An 18,326-nucleotide genomic window follows, 5' to 3' on the forward strand; every position below is an offset into this window, starting at 1 on the left:
CCTCGGGGCGGAACCAAGCCAGGAGCAGACAAAGGACGCCCAGCACAGGGCAGAGGAGCCTGCTGGAGGTAAAGCGACCTGAAATGTGTTTTCAGCGCGGTGCTGCGTGGAGCCAGGCGGAAGTGGCCCGCGGGGGCGCGGCGTTTGCAGTCTGTCCCCGCTTTGACTGCTCTGGCTCTGTCTCCTCTGAGAGCAAAGCCGGGAGATGAGGAGTCGCTGCTTCCAGGCTCGGCTTCAGGCTGGGCTGGCGTCCCTTGCCTGGTGACCTTGGGGGGGTCATGTCTTTGCTTGGGGTCACTGGGGTTTCTTGCAGACTCGGTGAGCTTGGTCCTGTGGCCAGAGGGAGTGCTTAGACAGAAGCGCTGACAAAGGGCTTCGAGAGGCTGCAGGCCAGCCTGGTGTTGCCCAAGGATCCCCAGATGGTGGGGCTTCCACATGGTGGAAGTTGCTCCTTGCAAGCCTCGCCGCTTCTCCGAGGGGCCAGCCCGCGGGGGGTCCGTGCTGCACGGAGACAAGGCAGGGGCCTGAGGCCTCCCACCCCTATCCCTGGCCAGGCTGCAGAGGAAATCCTGTCCTGGCATCAGAGCTGGCCTCCAGCGTGACTCTCCCTAACACGATCGACTGTCTCAAGCAGTGCCTGCGTGTGTGAATGTGTAGCCATGTGTGTGTGTGGCCGTGTGTGTGAGTGTATGGCCGCATGAGTGTGTGGCTGTGTGTGTGTGTGGCCGTGTGTGTGTGGCCGTGTGTGTTTGTGTGTATGAGTGTGTGGCCGTGTGTGTGTGTGTGGCCGCGTGTGTGAGAGTGTGTGGGGCCGTGTGTCTGTGTGTGTGGCCGCGTGTGAGTGTGTGGCCGTGTGTTTGTGTGTATGAGTGTGTGAGTGTGTGTGTGGTTGTGTGTGGCCATGTGTGTGTTTGTGGCCGTGTGTGTGGCCGTGTGTGAGTGTGTGGCCGTGTGTGTGTGTGTGTGTGGCCGTGTGTGTGTGTGTGTGTGTGTGGCCATGTGTGTGTGTGGCCCTGTGTGAGTGTGTGGCCGTGTGTGTGTGTGTGTGGTCATGTGTGTGGTCGTGTGGGGCCGTGTGTGTGTGTGTGTGTGAGTGTGCATGCATGTGTGTGTGTGTGGCCGTGTGTGTGTGGCCTTGTGTGTGTGTATGTGTGAGTATGTGGCTGCGCGTGTGTGTGTGAGTGTGCATGTTTGTGTGTGTGGCCGTATGTGTGAGTGTGTGTGTGTGGCCGGAGTGTGAGGGCTGATGCGGCGTCCTATCGGGCAGTGTCTGGGTCTCAGGGTCCCCTGCTTCCTTGGTCCCCTCTGCATTCTGCAGGGCGCGGTGGTGTGAAGGTAGGAAGGGCTGTGTTGGGGGAAATGTTTTAGCCGGTCTTACATGTGTCACTGTCACAGCAGGTAGATACGCCCCGAGAATCCTTCCGGAGGTTTTATCATTGAGTCCACCACCTCAGGTTCAAGACTGCTCACCTTCTCTAAAGCATGTACTCTGTGCTCTGTGGGTGGACCTGGAGGGCAGGACTTTTTTTTTTTTTTTTTAAATACGTTGTGGAAGAAGCTTGCCATCCAGGGTGGTTGGGTGGCCAGCTATTAAAGCTTTAATAATTGAGGAGGCATCTGGGTCCCCTCGTGGAAGGAAGCCCTTCTGGCAGGAATGGTTTTGCTTTTGAAAGAATGTGCTCACCTTTAACTGCAAACGGCTGTGACGGGAGTCGTATTTAATTTTAAATTGCCCATGTCCAGCAAGCCTCTGTTACTCTTTAAACAATAAAGTGTTTTTCATCTTCCCGCAGCTGTGTTCTCCGTGTGGGGGCCGGCCTTTTTGTGGGGAGACGGGGCTCCTGGGCCTCTCTCCTCTCCCCTCCTTCCCTTTCAGGCTTGTCAGGGTTTCTAGAAAGCGCTGGGTGTGGAGTCCCCACCCATAAACTCTGCAGAGAGGGCGCCTGGGAAGTTTATAGCAGAGGGGTCAGTCAGTAATGTCAGCTCCTGGGGCTGAAGGCCTTCCTCTGTGGGCTGAGCCCAGAGGTCAGTTTGTGTCTGAGACCCTTTCAGGAGCCCCTGTCTTTTTCTCTCCGCCCCCACCCCCTGGCTTGAAGGGAGCCTGATTTGTCTGTGATAATCAGAAACAGATTTTGGCTTCTGATCCATTATAGATGTGTTTGAGATGGATGCCAAGCCTTCAGCCACTTAGAGAGCTCGTGAACATGCATTTAGATACGGAAGAAAAAAAAAAAAGGCAGAGAAAGGGGAAAGAAATAGCTTCTTCCCAAGCCCCCAGACCAAAAACGTCTCCAAAGGACGACAGACGGCACCAGCGACAAAGCTCCATCCAGAGCTGGAGAGGCAGTGGAGGGGAAGAGGAGATGGGGCTCCAGGGGCGGCAGAGTAGGTGGAGGATGTGCAGGTATCGGACACGGTGGCTGCCCCAGCGGAGTGATCTTTGTGTGTGTGTGGGGGGTGTTCCCCGAGCCCAGGGGCTCCCAGCCGAGGTGGCAGGTCACTGGGGACTGGGGTCGCATTCACAGTGTGCCCAGCGGGGCCCTGTTCTATTCAGGAGACCCTCGAGTTAGGAAATACCGATCGCTGTCTATTTGTAAACAGTCTTTAAAGGGACATGGTGCCAACAGAAGCAGGCAGCTTCGGGCGATTCGAGGGTGTTCATGGTGGCTCTCACCGGGGAAGCTTGTGGCTCTGATGTTCTGAATCAGCACGGCCCAGCGTTTTGATTCAGAAAAGGGGCCTGCGGAGTTGAGTGGTGTTGGGGTGTTGGTTTCTTTTCCTCCTTGTCTGCTTGCCTCTCCTTAATGAAGGTGCTCTGATGGCCCCTCCAGTTCTCCACCCCGGGGTTTGTTCTGGCTGGGAGGTTTATGGGGGCCCTGGCTTCAGTTGTCCTTAAGGCTCAGCCCTGAGCTGGTCCCCCCCCCTCCCCCCAGGGTGTTGCAGTTCAGCTGCTGGCCCAGAACTCACACTCATGTGTCTCTCACTCCAAACAAGAAATAAACCTGTGTGCTCTAGGTATGTATTTCAGAGGTGTGTATGTGTGTTTTTTTCTCTTCACGGGTTTGTTGCCTACAGGTGTGCAGCCACAGCTGGCTTTGAAATTTGAAAAATATACATATTTGTAAATGGGCGTAAAGCTGGTTGAAGGAGCAGATGGGGGTGGTGTGGTTTGACTGTAATCACACATAAAAACTCTGACCCCAGTTTATTTATTTATTTTTGGCTGCTCGACGTGGCCTGTGGGATCTTAGTTCCCAGACCAGGGATTGAACCTATGTTCCGTGTAGTGGAAGTGCGGAGTCGTAACCACAGGACTGCCATGGACGCCCTCTGACCCCCGTTTTTGAAGAAAGCGTATAATTAAAATACGGTCAAAGACAGTTATTGGGAATAAGAAAGTTTTAGACTTTGGGATTCTTGTTTATCTGGGTGAAGGAGTTTTTGGTCACCACGGAGATGAGAAGAATGGAGGGGAAGTGCTAAAGGATGGATGGCATCTCCTGCCCCCGCTGCGGGGAGGCAGCTTGGTCGGAATGGGAGCGGAGAGGTGGAGAATTAAAACTGCCTCTGTTTTGTGCCTTGCGGGGAGGCAACTTGGTAACCATTTTTTGAAGCTGTGAGCTGAGCAGGGATCAGGTTTTGGGTTTGTTTCTGCCTTAAACCCTCCCCTTTCTCGGAGCTTCCGTAGGAGGAAGGGAGAGTAGGTTTAGTGCATAGATTAGCTTCGGTTTCCCAGAAGTTTTTTCTTTCCAACTTTTAAAAGATGATTTGCTTCCCTCTGCTAGGACTCACCTTTTCAGAGAGGGCTCCTCAATGCGGTTGTCCAGCCCAGCTCAGAGGGTTGCCGGAGGGACCAGAACACACTCTCGTTTTCAAGGTTAGGGAGTAGCAGGCTTTCAGGGGGGTGAGGATGGGTGGGGAGGGGAGCTCTTTGAGTTTAAGGGTGCCCCTTTCCTTCTGTCCTAGGAAGAAGGCCTTTGTTGTTGTTTTCTTTTGCTGTCTTCTTCCAACTGCTTGGAGTAAATACATTGACAGAGCGGCAGGAACCAAACAAATGAACCAGTAAAGAAGTTTGCAGTAGACAGATGAGGCTTTATTTAGGAGGCTGGGTGGCGTTTCTTCGTTTTCACATTGAACCGCTGTTCCTCAGTGCTTCTCCTGGTGCTTGCAAATCAGGAAAAAAAAAAAAAAAACAAACCCCCACACACAGCAAGTGGGAGGGGTGGCCTGGCACTTTCCAGGACCGGGGCCGGAAGGAGAGCACACAGGGCTGTGTGCTGTGAGCAACCTTCAAATACAACCGTTCGGGGAAGAGCCCTACAGTACCTGGGAAAGCCGGCTGTGATGTGAGCAGTTGTTTTGAGTTCTGCGGTATAGAACTGCATGTCTAAAAACAGTCACAGGGACATCTCCCCGAAGAGGTATTCCTGGGGATTTCTGCGTAAACAGAACCCTGTTTTCCCAGCAAGCATTATTATATTTTTAGAAACATTTTCCTTCCTGATTGCCCGTCAGTTAGCAAGGCTGCTAGCACTTTCTGTCGGTCTGCTTTCCTGGACAGGTGCTTGGAAGGGTCAGCGGTTCTAGGTTAAAAAAGATACCGAAGGATACTTTCTGTCCGAGGAGGAGTCAATCCCTGCATGGACGCAGTGGGAGGGGACACCCAATCTGTTCCCTCTCCCCACCTTGTGATGAGGAAGGGGAAAGTCCTGCTATTTGAATCAGCCGGGAGCTTTCTCCCTCCGGCTCCCTTACCCCCTTCTTTCTGCTCTTCTTTTTCTTTATTTTCTCTCTTTCTACTGATACTGAACCCCTTGTTCCGACTGATAGCGAACTCCTTGTCCTGTCGGGGAGAGTAATTTCATGGCGGCCAACAGAACTGGTGACTGTAGTTCCAGTTTTTTTTTTTTTGGCATTTAAGGAAACAACTTACAAATAGTTCTTTCTTTAAAGACCGAGCACAGATTTTAAGTGTTCGGAGGGGGAAAACTCTCAAGGTGACATGTGGTGATCCGCCCCCCACCCCAAAGCTGTGTCCTCGTACCTTCCTCGAGGATCGCTAATAAGAACTGCTGGCCTAAATCAGCGTCTTTGAGAATCATTGATTCACTAATTGCTCATAATCACGTCCTGGCTTCCCCCTCCTGCTGGGAACACTTTTGTTTTTCGCTGTTCTGCAAGGAATTGGACGGATTTCTGGAGTGTTTAAGAGCCACCCCATAAAAGCGTTTGGCGTGCTACGGTTGCTCGCCGCGCTTCTCAGAGGTGACGGTGCCTGGGTGTCCGGGCCCGTAAACCAGGGGCTGCCAGTGACCTTTCCCAAGGTCACGCGTCTGATGGAGAGTAGATTCCTCAGCCCACTGTGGGCCTCAACTTAATTTGTTCCTTTCCTAAGGCAAAATGACCTCCCCGTAAACCTGCCCCCCTTCCCCAGAGTGAACAAGCAGAGTTAGGAAGGCGTGTTCTGGGGGTGGGCGGGCAGCGGGCCATGTTGGGAAGAGACTCGGGGCTACTCATTAAAACGCCGAGGTGGGGTGAAGTTCGCCGTGAAGTGAGGAGTCCTGCAGGGGAGAACGCAGCCACAGAGCGCAGCCGATAGAGGGGCCGGCCTGGAGAGACTGCGGAGGCCGCTGAAGCAACGTTTCCCTCTGCACTGGGAATTTAAAGAGGGAAAAAGAGAAGGCAGCCCCTCCACTCCATATGCACGGTCTCTGATAGTGTTCTGCAAATATGTGGTCTCCAGGCCTCTTCTTCTGTCCCTTCTTGTCTCCCTCCCTTCCTTCAGGGCTCCTGAGCTTGAAGCCCTGTCCTCCCTGGATGGTGGCTGGCCTGTCGTCTCTTCCGTAAACCCTTTGAGGCTAGCCTGGGGAGGACATTTAAGGACAGGTTTCAGGGAGAGGACCACCTGCGTCCCGGTCCAGTCCTGGCCCGGTTCCTCAGCCCCAGGCTCCTGGGGGTTGATTGTCCCCTGACCGGGTTGGTCACATGCCTCTGTTCTGCACTTGTTAATTAGTGTTTGGGTGTCCAAACACGGTGGAGGGAGCTGGGGCTTCAGCTCCGGGAGGAGGCTCTGGGTGCTCCTCGGCCTTTCTGCTCTCCACCGAGGCCTTCAGGACCCCCTCCCTGCCTCGTTAAACCCCCGGAGCTACATGCACAGCCAGCCCGGTCCTCAGCCCCCCTTTTGCGAGTCGGGTTGTGGGTGGAATCGGTCCCCGTCACCCTGCTCTGCAGAGTCGGTGCAACCATGACCGTGCCTGGAGTGGGAAGAGGGAGAGGACGGTGCTGGGCCAGCTTTCAGGCAGGACACGGTAGACCAGACAGAGGTATCAGACTGTACCCTTCTAGAAACGGCAGTCGGGCTGGGTGTGGGAGAGCGGGCCCAGGGTGACTGTGGGCTTCTTCCAGCTTCTGCCCGGGTCACGTTTGGCGGAAGAGAGCCGACGTGCTTTGGTGATAGAGCCTCTCTTAGAGACAGTTCTGGGATTGAATCCTGGCTGTGTGACGTGGCCGAGTTACATGGCCTCTCTGAGCCTCGTGTGTGTCATATGTAAAGTGAGAACGAGAGACTTGGCTGGAGGTTGTGGGCAGTGACACACGTTCCCCAGAGCACCTAGCGCGATGCCTGGCATTCGGTAGGTGCCTACTCAGTGCCGATGGTCCAGCCAGGCTGGACCCAGCTGTTGTTATTGGGCAAGACCAGAGCTTGTGCACGGGTTAGACCTTGCATCAGTCGGTTAACTTGGCTGATTTGGATGGACTCGCCAGTGTGCTCTCTGGGCTTCTGGGCCCCAGAAGTTTCGCCGTGCCCTCCTCTCTTCTCCTCTCTTCTCTGCACAGTCCACCCCTCCATGCGGGGGGCTGCTAAATTAGGGCTGACCTCCCAGGCTACTTGGAAAGGTCGGTTGGAGCCCCAGCTTCTCCTGGGTCCCGCCCCTTTTCTCTGACCCCTGTCTGAGAGGGGCTTTCGCTGGACACTGAGGGAAGTTCTAACCATGCAGACCCTCTGCATCCAGATGACAGATGGCTCGGTTGGGTTTCTGATTCTTCCTTAATTTAGCGGGGTGGTCGGAGAGGGTGGTGATGCAAGAGGTGCATGTAGGCGTGCCTGCTCAGTTGCTTCAGCCGTGTTGGACTCTTTGTGACCCCATGGACTGTAGCCCGCTGGGCTCCTCTGTCCATGAGCTTTTCCTGGCAAGGTTACCGGAGTAGGTTGCCACGCCCCCCTCCAGAGGATCTTCCTGACCCAGGGATCAAACCCGCGTCTCCACTGGGGAAGCCTCAGGAGTAGGAGTAGGGGCCGTGAGAAGATGGTCTGAGCGTGGATGTGTAGTTACTCTCAGCACTCCAGCCCAGCGTTTCTCAGCCTGGGCCCCTGTGGACATTTTGGGCTGGATAGTGCTTTGGGTGTGGTGGGCTGTGTTGGGCATGTTGTGAGATGCTTCACAGCATCCTTGTCTGCTGCCCACTGGATGCCAGGGGCACCCCTTCCCCAGTTGTGACACCTAAGAATGTCTCCAGGAGACCCTGTCAGATGTCTCCTGGGGGACACACCTCTGGTTGAGAATCAGTGGTCCGTGGGGGAGGGACAGGAGAGGTTTGTACGTGTTCCGAGGGTCTGTGGACCTGCACTGTGAAATATTCATGGAATTCAAGAGCGGGAAGGCGCTCAGGGAAATCCCTTGGGCTGGGCCGTGACCCAGGCAGCTCTTTCCGTGGTCAAGCGAAAGGGCAGAGAGAAGGCTGCCTCCCCGGGCCGGCCTCTCTGTGGAGCTTTTATGGGGAACTTTTGCAAAGGGACTTTGTACTTGGTTCTCCGTTCTCCCGTGTTTCAGGAGTTTGGTTACAAGCTCGAAGTTTGATCTGCCCTCTCGTCCTCTGTACACACACATTCCTCACTCAGGAGAGGGCCCCTCTGTGTGTACAAAATGGGACTTTTACTTGAATTCATTAAAAAAAAAAAAAAAGTTTTGCCTGCCAGGACTCTGCTGTCCTCTCTTCTCCCCTTTTATTCTTCTCTGTCGCCTGTAAGACGAGCCCTGAAGTGGGTGTCTGGTGAGATGGGTTAGCCTGGGATTTTCCTAGGCCCAGATTAAAGGCAAATTATCAAATGGAAGTTGAAAGTTGCTGCTGTGCTTGTAAAAAGTCAGTTGTGTGCCATAAAATCCATCACAGCTCCCTTGGTGAGAAGGAGGCAGCTGCGAAATATTTAGTGATGTTAGTTTAGCTTCCAAGGGCTTGGCTGCCATGCTGGAGGAAGGAGCCTGTCCGCACCAAGTACCACGGTGGTTTCTAGCATTTGGTCAGCGAGGGAGAGAGAAGCTTGCTGCATCTGAGCCATGTGAAGCTCAGAGATGAGACCTGGGTGTTGCCAGCAGGTTGCCAAGCAGTGGCTTTAGATCTTGGATTTGGGGGAACCAGACAGCTTTATGGGTTGCCTGTGGGGCGCGTGATGTCGCAGTGACTTTTGCCTCCTTTTTATTTAGAACAGAAGGCACCTGTCCAGTGGGCGTGGGGGTCTGGGGATCTGGGCTGGGAGAGGCAGTGTAGCCTGCTGGGTGAAAGTGCAGGTTTGGGGAGCAGACCACTTGGCCAGGTATAAAGATGGGACTCTGGTTCAGTTAATTACCTGCTCCCTGCCTCAGTTTTCTTATCTGTAAAATGTGTGCGAAGCAGTGCCTTCTGTGGGGTGATTGGGAGAAATTAATGGAAGGGAAGGGCTGAGCCTAGACCCTGGCGAGGAGTAAGGAACCTCCTCTTGGTTATCAGTGGGCATGTTATTCTGGACTGGACGGTCAGCCTTACTCCCGAGGCTTTGTGACAGCGTTTCTCACATTTCACAGTGCAGGATGCTCGTGTGGGCCCTGCCCTGGCTGGGTTGAAATCAAGACTGTGGCGGAGGGCCTGGGTGGTGCTGATGTGGTGGGGTTGGGGCGGGGGTCTGCAGAGAACTTTGTGATGCCTTTTTTTTTTTTTTAAAGATTTGTTTGTTTTCTTTTTGCCTGCCCTAGGTCTCCATGGCTGCTCAACGGGCTCTCTCTCGTTGCGGTGGCTGGGGGCTTCTCATGCTGGTGGGCCCCCTTGCGCAGAGCACGGGCCTGAGGGCTTGGTGGTTGCAGCTCGCTGGCCTGGCTGCCCTGAGGCGTGTGGGCTGCTCCTGGCGCAGGGGTTAAATCCGTGTCTCCTGCACTGGCAGGTGGAGTCCTAGCTGCTGGACCACAGGGAAGCCTGTTGCTCTTTCTTAACGGCAACGTTTTTGAAGGCACGAGGATCCTCAAGGTTACCACCAGCACTTGTCTTCAGCTCGGCTTGCCTGGGAGCAGTTCTGCCCGCCCCAGCTTGCCTAAATTTCGGTGCTGGGTGGGCAAGGTGGGTGTGGATGGCTACAAGCCTGTCCTCTCTGCCCCTGGATCTGTTGAGTCCTCCTGCCTGCACTGTGAGCCCTTCAGGTGGCTCAGTGGTAAAGAATCCACCTGCCAAGGCAGGAGACTCAGGTTTGATCCCTGGGTCGGAAAAGATTCCCCTGGAGGAGGAAGTGGCAACCCACTCCAGTATCCTTGCCTGGAGAATCCCATGGCAGAGGAGCCTGGTGGGCTGCAGTGCATGGGGTCCCAAAGAGTCAGACACGACTGAGCGACTGAGTATGCACGCCTGCATTGTCCCAAGGCTGGGCCAGCACTGGTGGTGGTGAGGTGGCAGGGAAACCGTCTGCTCTGGCCTTCAACGTGTCCCTGCTTCTGGCTAAGCCGGCGTCCCATGCCTGGTTCTCACTTTGCCTGCAAGAGCTGTGGGCCTGTTTCAATGGGTAACTGGTATATGTGTGTGCACACGTGCAATAGAAAACATCAAAATGTTTGGGGAGTGTTTAGGGAAAATAGCAAGCAGCAGATTGCCAAGATTCTCTTGTATGTTTCTTTTCCTTGCCTTTTTGCTGTGTACATGTGTGATCGGGATCTTGGAGCATTCTGCAATACAGCTCTGCCTTTTCTTATCCCAACTGTTCTTTCTTACAGCGGAGAGGATACAATTCAGCACCAATAATACTGAGCAATAAATAACCTGGAGAAGATGAATAGCCTTGTGCGGTGGTAAATTAAAGTTGATTTATTGCACATAATATATACAGGTGCTCCTAATGTAATTAAGCAGCGAGGCTTTTAATGCCGCAGAATCTGAAAGAAGACCCAAGAAAATTGGGTCTTAATAAGGCTTATTGAAATAACAGCTAAACACGCTGCTTAGTACCATTAGAGGATGCTGAAAGATGGATCCACTGCTGCTTTTTCTTATGTGCGGAGCTGACGCACCTGACCTGTCATCAGCAGGGCACACGCTGGCGCGGTTCTCGCTGCCCTGGGCATGGGTCCTGTCGCGCTGCCTGTACACTCCGGCCTCACCCCTCTTAGGACTGCCGATCAGGTGGCTGGTCCTTGAACTGACTTCTCCCAAATGGAGGGCAAGGTTGCCCAGGGTGGTGGAACCCAGGACCCAGCCTCGCTAGCACCCGATTCTGAGAACTGAGGCAGGCAGGACAGGGCTGGTAACTGCACAGACTGAGGCCTCCTCCCCGCCGCCATCCAAGCACCGCGCTGGAGATGGAGAGACAGGGCTGAAGACAAAGTGCAAGAGCCTCCACGCTCCATGGGGCTGGGAGAATGCTGTGGTGGGGGCGGGGGCAGGAGAACAGAGGAGGAGATGGATCCCTGTGGAGGGGTGCACTTATAGGGACTGGATTGGGGCACCTGAGAGGGCTTCCCTGGTGGCTCAGCTGGTAAAGAATCTGCCTGCAAGGCGGGAGACCTGGGTTCGATCCCTGGGTTGGGAAGATCCCCTGGAGAGGGGAATGGCTACCCACTCCAGTATTCTGGCCTGGAGAATTCCATGGACGGTACAGTCCATGGGTGGCACAGAGTTGGACAGGACACAGCGGCTTTCATTTCACTTCACTTTCAGAGCCCAAGAGAGAGCAGTCAGGCAGCGGCCTCTGGGGAAGGGGGCTGGAGAGTGGGGTCAGGGTTTGGGTGGGAGCGGAGGCTGGACAGGTGGTCTGGGGGCAAGAGCAGGAAGGATGTTGCACTCCATCCAAGATGCGGTACCTGTACCCGAAGCTAGGCTGGAATCCCTAAGGCTTGTGAACGACGGGAGGACCAGAGTCGTCTTTTAGAAGGGTTTGAGGGAGACCCCTTACTTAAGAGACCAGGGCCTGGACATGAACGAGGCCAAGTGAGTATGAAAAGGTGGGGGGTGGGAGTTTGAAGCTCTTGTGGCCTTGGGTCTGGTGATCCCAGGGGAGTGGGAGAGGGTCGGGTGTCTGGAGATAGAGTGAGTCAGGGCTGAGCCAGTGCAGGTGTGAACTCCCCTGGGGTGCTCGTCAGGAATGGAGCTGGGGAATGCCTCGCCCTGGGATCTGCAGCTGCTGGGGTCCCCCGTGTCTGGGACTGTCACCAGATCCTCCAGGGGTGTCATTGGCGAGGTGACCCCACGTTGCCTTTGGGAGCATTTGAGGCCAGCAGTGATGAAAGAGTTAGCCTTTCCTGTAGCCTTTTGGTCAGTTGCCTGTCGGGGCTTAAGATTTTAGGGAAGTGAAGGAGATGCGAATGTACCCTTGTGCTCTGACAAAGGACCCCCTTCTCGTAGGTGTGCCCCTCTTTATAAAAACCCATCAGCCTACAAAAGCTGTGTCGGGGAGAGAGGTCATTCCCAGTACCAAAAGTTCCAGAGTAAGAGCCTTTTAGGTAAAGAGCTCATCTTTTGAACCGAAACGTAGTATGTTCTTTTCTTCGTGGAGGGTCACACTTGAGAAACATTTCAACACTTCACTGCTTATCCTCAACGAAATTAAAAAAAATCCATTTACTAGGTCAGCAGTATTGAGCACCTGTGGTTTACAGAGCTGCTCCTGGTGAATCAGGGTGGGGTTTGCTGCAGAGCCCGGGGTGGCAGGTCAGGCTGGGAAGAGGGTGACCCAGTGCCCTAACCTTTGGAAGAACCTTCACGTGGCCTGTCCTGCTTCCGGCTTGGAGTATGGAGCCGCTGAGGGGTATGTGCAGAGCTTGGGGGGCTCCTGGCCCCAGGTAGAGAAGAGGGGGTGGTGTGGGGCCAAGGCTGCTGTGCCGCTCCCCCCACCACCACCCAAGCAAGGATATGGCAGTACTCATGGTACCTTGCCATGTTTGATTATCTGCAGAATTAGAAAGGCCTCATGCATCTAATTACAGTTTTTTTTCTTAGATGTATATAGCACATTCTCTGACTATATAGTCAGTGCTTTTTTTCTTTAAGGAATGTTCGATATTAGATGTAGATGGATAGGTGATGTGTGTTTACTTTTCCTAAGGGTCATTCAGAGAAGCTGAAAACACCTTTGTGTCTCTCAGGCGTGTGTATCCATGTCTGGTTCTGTGTGTCCCCAGGGGTGTGGGTAAGGGGGTGGACGGGCCCTACGGACGACCCTCACGAAGGCTTCCTGAGGCAGCCTCGCCGGTTTTTATTTATTGTGTTTATTTGGCCACACCAGGTCTTAAGCGGTGCGTGGGAATGTGGGATCTGGTTGCCTGACCAGGGATGGAATCTGGGACCCCTGCTTTGGGGGCGTGGAGTCTTGGCCACTGGACCACCAGGGAAGTTCCCTTTTTTTTTAATTGATTTATAGTTGATTGATAGTGTTGTATTAATTTCTGCTGCGTAGCAAAGTGATTCAGTTTTATGTATGTGTGTCTATGTGTGTGTGTGTGCACGCGCGCCTGTGTGTATACACACACATTCTTTTACTCTTTTCCATTTTGTTTATCCCAAAACATTGAATACAGTTCCTGTGCTGTACAGTAGGGCCTTCCTGTCCATGCATTCTAGGTGTAATGGTTCGCGTCCACTGACCACAAGCTCCTAGGCCACCTCCCTGCCCTCCCCCCGGCAACCACAAGTCCGATTGCTGTGTTGGCGAGTGCTTCTGCTTCGTGGGGAGGTTCATTTGTGTCGTATTTTAGGTTCCACATGTAATGGTGTCTGTGGTAGGGGGTGAGTACCATAAGTATGTGGTGTTTGTCTTTCTTTTTCTGACTGACTTCACTAGGTATGATCATCTCTAGGTCCATCCATATCGCTGCATGTGGAATCGTTTTGTTATTTTTTATGGCTGAGGAGCGTTTCGTGTGCACCACGCCCTCTCTATGCACTCACCTGTTGGTGGCCATTTGGGTGTCTCCATGTCCCGGCTGTTGTCAGCAGCGCTGCTGTGTGCTCCCCTCTTGGGGGACATTTGGGTGTCTCCCTGTCTCGGCTGTTGTGAGCAGCGCCGCTGTGCGCTCACCTGTTGGGGGACGTTTGGGTGTCTCCCTGTCTCGGCTGTTGTGACCAGCACTGCTGTGCGCTCACCTGTTGGGGGACGTTTGGGTGTCTCCCTGTCTCGGCTGTTGTGAGCAGCGCTGCTGTGCGCTCCCCTGTTGGGGACATTTGGGTGTCTCCGTGTCTCGGCTGTTGTGACCAGCACTGCTGTGGATGCTGGGGCTCTTGTATCTCTTTGAGTTATGGTTTTCTCTGGGCCTGTGCCCAGGAATGGGGTTGCTGGGTCACATACTAACTCTGTTTTTAGTTTTTTTGTGGAACTTCCATACTGTTTTCCATAATGGCTGTACCAACTTACATTCCCACCAATGGTGTAGGAGGATTCCCCTTTCCCCACACCCTCTCCAACATAAATCGTATCAATGTTTTCTTAGGTTAGTCTCCAAAGGCAATAGAAATAAAAGCAAAAATAAACAAATGGGGCCTAATCAAACTTAAAAGCTTTTGCACAGCAAAGGAACCAGAAACAGAACGAAAGGGCAGCCTGTGGAATGGGAGAAAATAACTTGCAAACTATGTGACTGACAAGGGCTTAATTTCAAAATCCAAAATATATAAACAGCTCATACAACCCAACTGAAGACTGGGCAGAAGACCTGGTTGACATTTCTCCAGAGCACACATACAGGTGACCAGTAGGCCTGTGGAGAGATGCTCGACATTGCTAGTTATTAGAGAAACTCAGTCAAAGACTGCATCTGCACCATCTCACACCCGTCAGAACGGCCACCATGCGCAAGTTTGCAAGCAGTACATGCTGCAGACGGGCTTGTTTCTGTTTGATGGATAGAGTGAATCCTAGACTTGGGAGCATCCAGACCTAACCAGCACGAGATCAAATGAGTATGACCTTTTTACTCCAGCAAGTGGGGAGGAGGTCGGGGCCTCCTCTCTTATAAGTCCAGCTTGGATTGTTTGCTCGGTAGAACACTCCAGTTGGGTGCTGTTTGAGCATCTGGCTTTGAGTTTTTAAGTACTGGCAGGTGCAGGGGGCTCTGCCAGATGAGTGTTGGGGTGCGTTGTGGGCGAAGGCACGGCTGAGTCTTTTCTCGGACAGCTGGGCTCTCTCGCTGACATCCCCGAGTCTGCCACACTGAGACCAGCTCTGGGGGCTTGTGGTCCTGGGGAAGTGAGCTGGACTGGTAACATCTCAGGGTGCTGCCAGCTGTGGGATGGGCGTGGCCCCCCTTCCCTGCGGCTTGCGGCCCCCTTCAAGGCGGGCCGTCTCGTCTTTGGACCGGCGGATGTCGGCCACAAGTCAGTTGACCCCTTCTCTGTGCTCCCGAAGGACTTGGCAACTTGGCTAACAAGGAGATGGTTGTTAGTTCATTTCTTCATTCATTATTCATGCAGCGAGCGGTGATTAGCATTTAGGAATGTGGTTTCTGGGGGTTTGCTGAGTTGTGTTCATTCACTGAACAAACATTTGTTGATCCTGGGCTCTGGGCTGGGTGCAGGGCATGGCGCTGGGGTTACAATTTTGAGGAAGGGGTCTCCTTGGCCCGTGAGTTGCAGTGTTTGAGAAGGCAGGTTATCAGCAGGTGTAGGTGCTACAGCCCACAGGTGAAGGATGCTGAAAGAGGTACAGGACCTGCGAGGGGGGCGTAGGGGGAGAGCTGGGAAGGCTTCACGGGGGGAGAGACACTGGACTTGGGTCTTGCAGAGTCAATGGGAAAGACTTGGACTGTGGGAAGGTGCTCACCTTTCGGGGCAAACGGGATTCTTGGCATTTTGTTTCCCATGAGGGATGGCCACGTGCCTTCCTGTCCTTCCAGGTCTTCCTCTGTCACTCAGGAATTAACACTGGGGTCCTGCCACCGTGGGGCTTGGTGTGGAGGCTCATGGAGACGGAGAGAGGTGCAGCGAGTCCTGCAGGTGCCCGTGGCTGAAAAGAAGGCTGGCTTCAGAGCCTCGGGCATGTCAAAGACGCACGCCCGTGGAGCGCTTTCCACAAACGAGAACCCAGATTCTGGCTCTGCCCCCCAAAGTTGGTCTGCTTTGGCGGCATCTTGTTTCCTTGACCAACAGGGGAGGTTGAGATGCGTCACTCAGAGCAGTGGGCTGGACTGGTATGAAGGTGGAGTGTGCAGTTGGTGCCTTTTTCTGTTGTTCAAACTCTGTTTTTCTTTGTTCTAGCCAGTGTTTTATTACCGATATGAATCGCTGAGGGGCTTGGAGGCAGAGAGGAAAAGGTTTCTGTATAAACAGCTGTCTCACTGATTCAGTCTACAAAGTGGATTTTATAGCGAAAGTATTTGTTCTTGCTTTAAAATGCCAAAATAGCACCGTCATTTCCTCAGCTCAAAGAAGGGTCTTTGAGAATACGGGGCCTTCTCCTGTCACCGACTTCTGTTATGTGGAGGGAATTCCAGAGCACTTTCTTTGAACCAGTCGTTTCTGATAATCTCATGCTCAAGGAGAAAATTTTTCTTTGCAAAGTTTGAGTTACTCGTTTGTGTACCTTCCTCTTTTTGCCCTACCACAGATTGTGGTTCAAAAAAATTATAATTCGCTCTGGTCATCACAGCTGACTACCTGCTTAATGTTTGTGTGTAGATACTTCATTTTCTTTTTTATGCAAGATTTCATCTTTGCGTGGTCCGAGATAGTTGGTTGCCCTGAGATTATTAATAAATTGAGACGGTTAATGGGGTGTGACTCAGAACATATATTTAAAAACAAGCTGGAATAAGAAATAGGTCTTTTACAAAATTAATTTTTTGTTACGCTCCTGCCTTGAGCCTTTTTGTTTGAAGCCAGCTTGCTTTGTAATGTCCATATATGCCCGATTGCAATTAACATAAATTACTTTTAAATACCAGTTAGTTGCTTTGGAGAGAGGACAGGGCTGTGGCCGCTCGTGGAGGGTTAAGAGGTTTGGTCATTGTCTGGGTTTTTATCTCACTGTAGATCAAATTCTGTTCCTTTGGAGGCTGGCAGATCTGTCAAAGATTGCTTTCTTTGATGATGAGGAGAAGGACAAAGTCTTCGCCCTGAGTGCCAGCACATTTTCTTAGCAAGAGAGAGTAAATAATCATAAAATGTTTGTTTGTTTAAAAACAAGTTAGCCTAAATGCAGTGTGGTTTCCTGGATTGGATCCTGGAAGAAAAAAAGGGTATCAGTGGAAAAACTAGTGCAATCCAAAAAATGTCTGTAGTTAAAAGAGTATTGAACAAATGTTAATTTCTTGGTATGATAAATGTATTGTGGTTTGTGTAAGTTATTAACATTAGAAGAAGCTGGGTAAAGGGTATAGGGGAACTCTAGACTTTTTTTGCATTCCTTAGAGTCATTCTAACGTTATTTCAGAGTAAGTTTTTTTAAAAAGGTGTATGTGGGATATTCCTTTTGGTTTGGTCGAGATTATACTTGGCTTGCGTATTCAGAATTGGCCACTTACAGGGAGGGCAGATTATTTCATACCGCTTTAGAAACTGGGGAAGTTCAGGGAGGCTGTCGCTCCTGACTTGGCCCCCCTTTATGCCGCCCCTCTGCTTCTCCATCCATTGTGGTAGCAAATCCCTCTCTGCTTGCCCACCCTCCTAAAAACTTACGGCCAGCTGATCTTTGCATCTGATTCCTGTGGCATTCATTACCCACAATGGACAACTGGCATCTTGTGATATTCCGTCCTTCTCCTGGAGTGTATGCGTGTGCCCCCAGTCATGTTAGACCCTTTGCGACCCCATGGACTGTAGCCCACCAGGCTCCTCTGCCCATGGAATTTTCCAGGCAGGAATACTGGAGTGGGTTGCCATTTCCTCCTCCATGGGATCTTCCTGACCCAGGGATTGAACCCCTGTCTCCTGTGTCTCCTGTACTGGCAGGCAGCTTCTTTACCACTGAGCCACCTGGGAGCCCCACTTCTCCTGGAAGGTGCTGGTAACTGGATTTTTTATGCGATCTTGTTCACTCTCATTCTGTGTATTAACTTTTACTTTAGCAACCAGACTGGAAACTTCCTGAGAACTGGAGATTTGTCTGGCTCTGTTTCTTTTAAAATTCATTTAAAAAGTCTCCCTATTACATAAATAACCAACGTTTGTAATAAAAAATGAAGCATTAGAGAATTCGTAGCATCCCAGGTAAAGGTACCTAAGAGCTGCCTGTCCTCCAGCTGTTAATGAATTAGAATATATTCTTCCATATTTTTTCTGTTTGTACTAAAAATATGCATTATGATTTACAAGTAAGAGATCCTTTTATACATATCCCTTTGCAGTCTGCTCTTCAGTTGGCAGAATCCCGTTTCGTGGCGATGCAGATGGGCGCCTGTGTCTGTCTCCTGTTTGTGTACTCTTATATTGACCAGCATGTTGCTAGGTGCATTGTAGAACATGCTGCTCCTGTTGTTTAGTCACTAAGTCATGTCTGACTCTTTTGCAACCTCATGGACTGTAGCCGGCCAGGCTCCTCTGTCCATGGAATTTCCCAAGCAAGAATACTGGAGTGGATTGCCATTTCCTTCTCCAGGGGACCTTCCTGACCCAGGGATCGAACCTGCGTCTCCTGCACTGGCAGGCGGATTCTTTACCACTGAGCCACCAGGATCCTAGACATGCGGTAGGTATGCGTTATTATTATTGTTTCTGTTATTATATTCGATCAGGAAGTTGATTCAGAATGTAGTAAATGGTGGGCTTAGAGGAAGAGAGAAGATGGAGGTGGAGGCAGGGGTGTGGTTTACAATACAGCTTTGGTTTTGCTGGGAGAAAGGCATTTTTATCCACCTAATACCTGGGATCAGTTTCCTTGGACAGCAATAGAATTTCAGGAGCTGGAACTGTGACGAGGTTGGAGACTGGATTGAGACAGGGAGGACTAGAGACTGAACCCCAGATGACTCTTCTCGGGTGAAAGTGGGGATGGCGGTGTAGGGGTGCATTCCTGGGAGTTCAGGGAGGACTTGAGGTGCGGGCGCTGTTCGAGGTGGTGTGTGAATCAGGTGAACCAGATGGGCAGAGAGTAGGGGCGGGGCTGGGCT

At 52.2% G+C, this 18,326-nt stretch overlaps 1 protein-coding gene across 13 annotated transcripts in view; it reads left to right on the forward strand.

Annotated features, from left to right (window-relative positions):
* The window catches only part of MSI2 (musashi RNA binding protein 2), a 404,970-nt gene that overhangs the window by 24,285 nt on the left and 362,359 nt on the right, over nucleotides 1–18,326 (forward strand). For 8 of the 13 annotated variants that reach the window (XM_061390043.1, XM_061390044.1, XM_061390046.1 and 5 more), the window contains exon 6: nucleotides 17,816–17,905. The exons of 4 other annotated variants lie outside the window; for them this stretch is intronic. In XM_061390043.1, the coding sequence (XP_061246027.1) occupies nucleotides 17,816–17,905 (90 nt within the window). Of the gene's footprint in view, nucleotides 1–9,008; nucleotides 9,069–17,815; nucleotides 17,906–18,326 lie in introns of all 13 variants that reach the window. One more of the 13 variants, XM_061390045.1, reaches the window with a different exon arrangement.

This window comes from Bos javanicus, chromosome 19 (genome assembly GCF_032452875.1).
Source record: "Bos javanicus breed banteng chromosome 19, ARS-OSU_banteng_1.0, whole genome shotgun sequence".
NCBI lineage: Eukaryota > Metazoa > Chordata > Mammalia > Artiodactyla > Bovidae > Bos > Bos javanicus.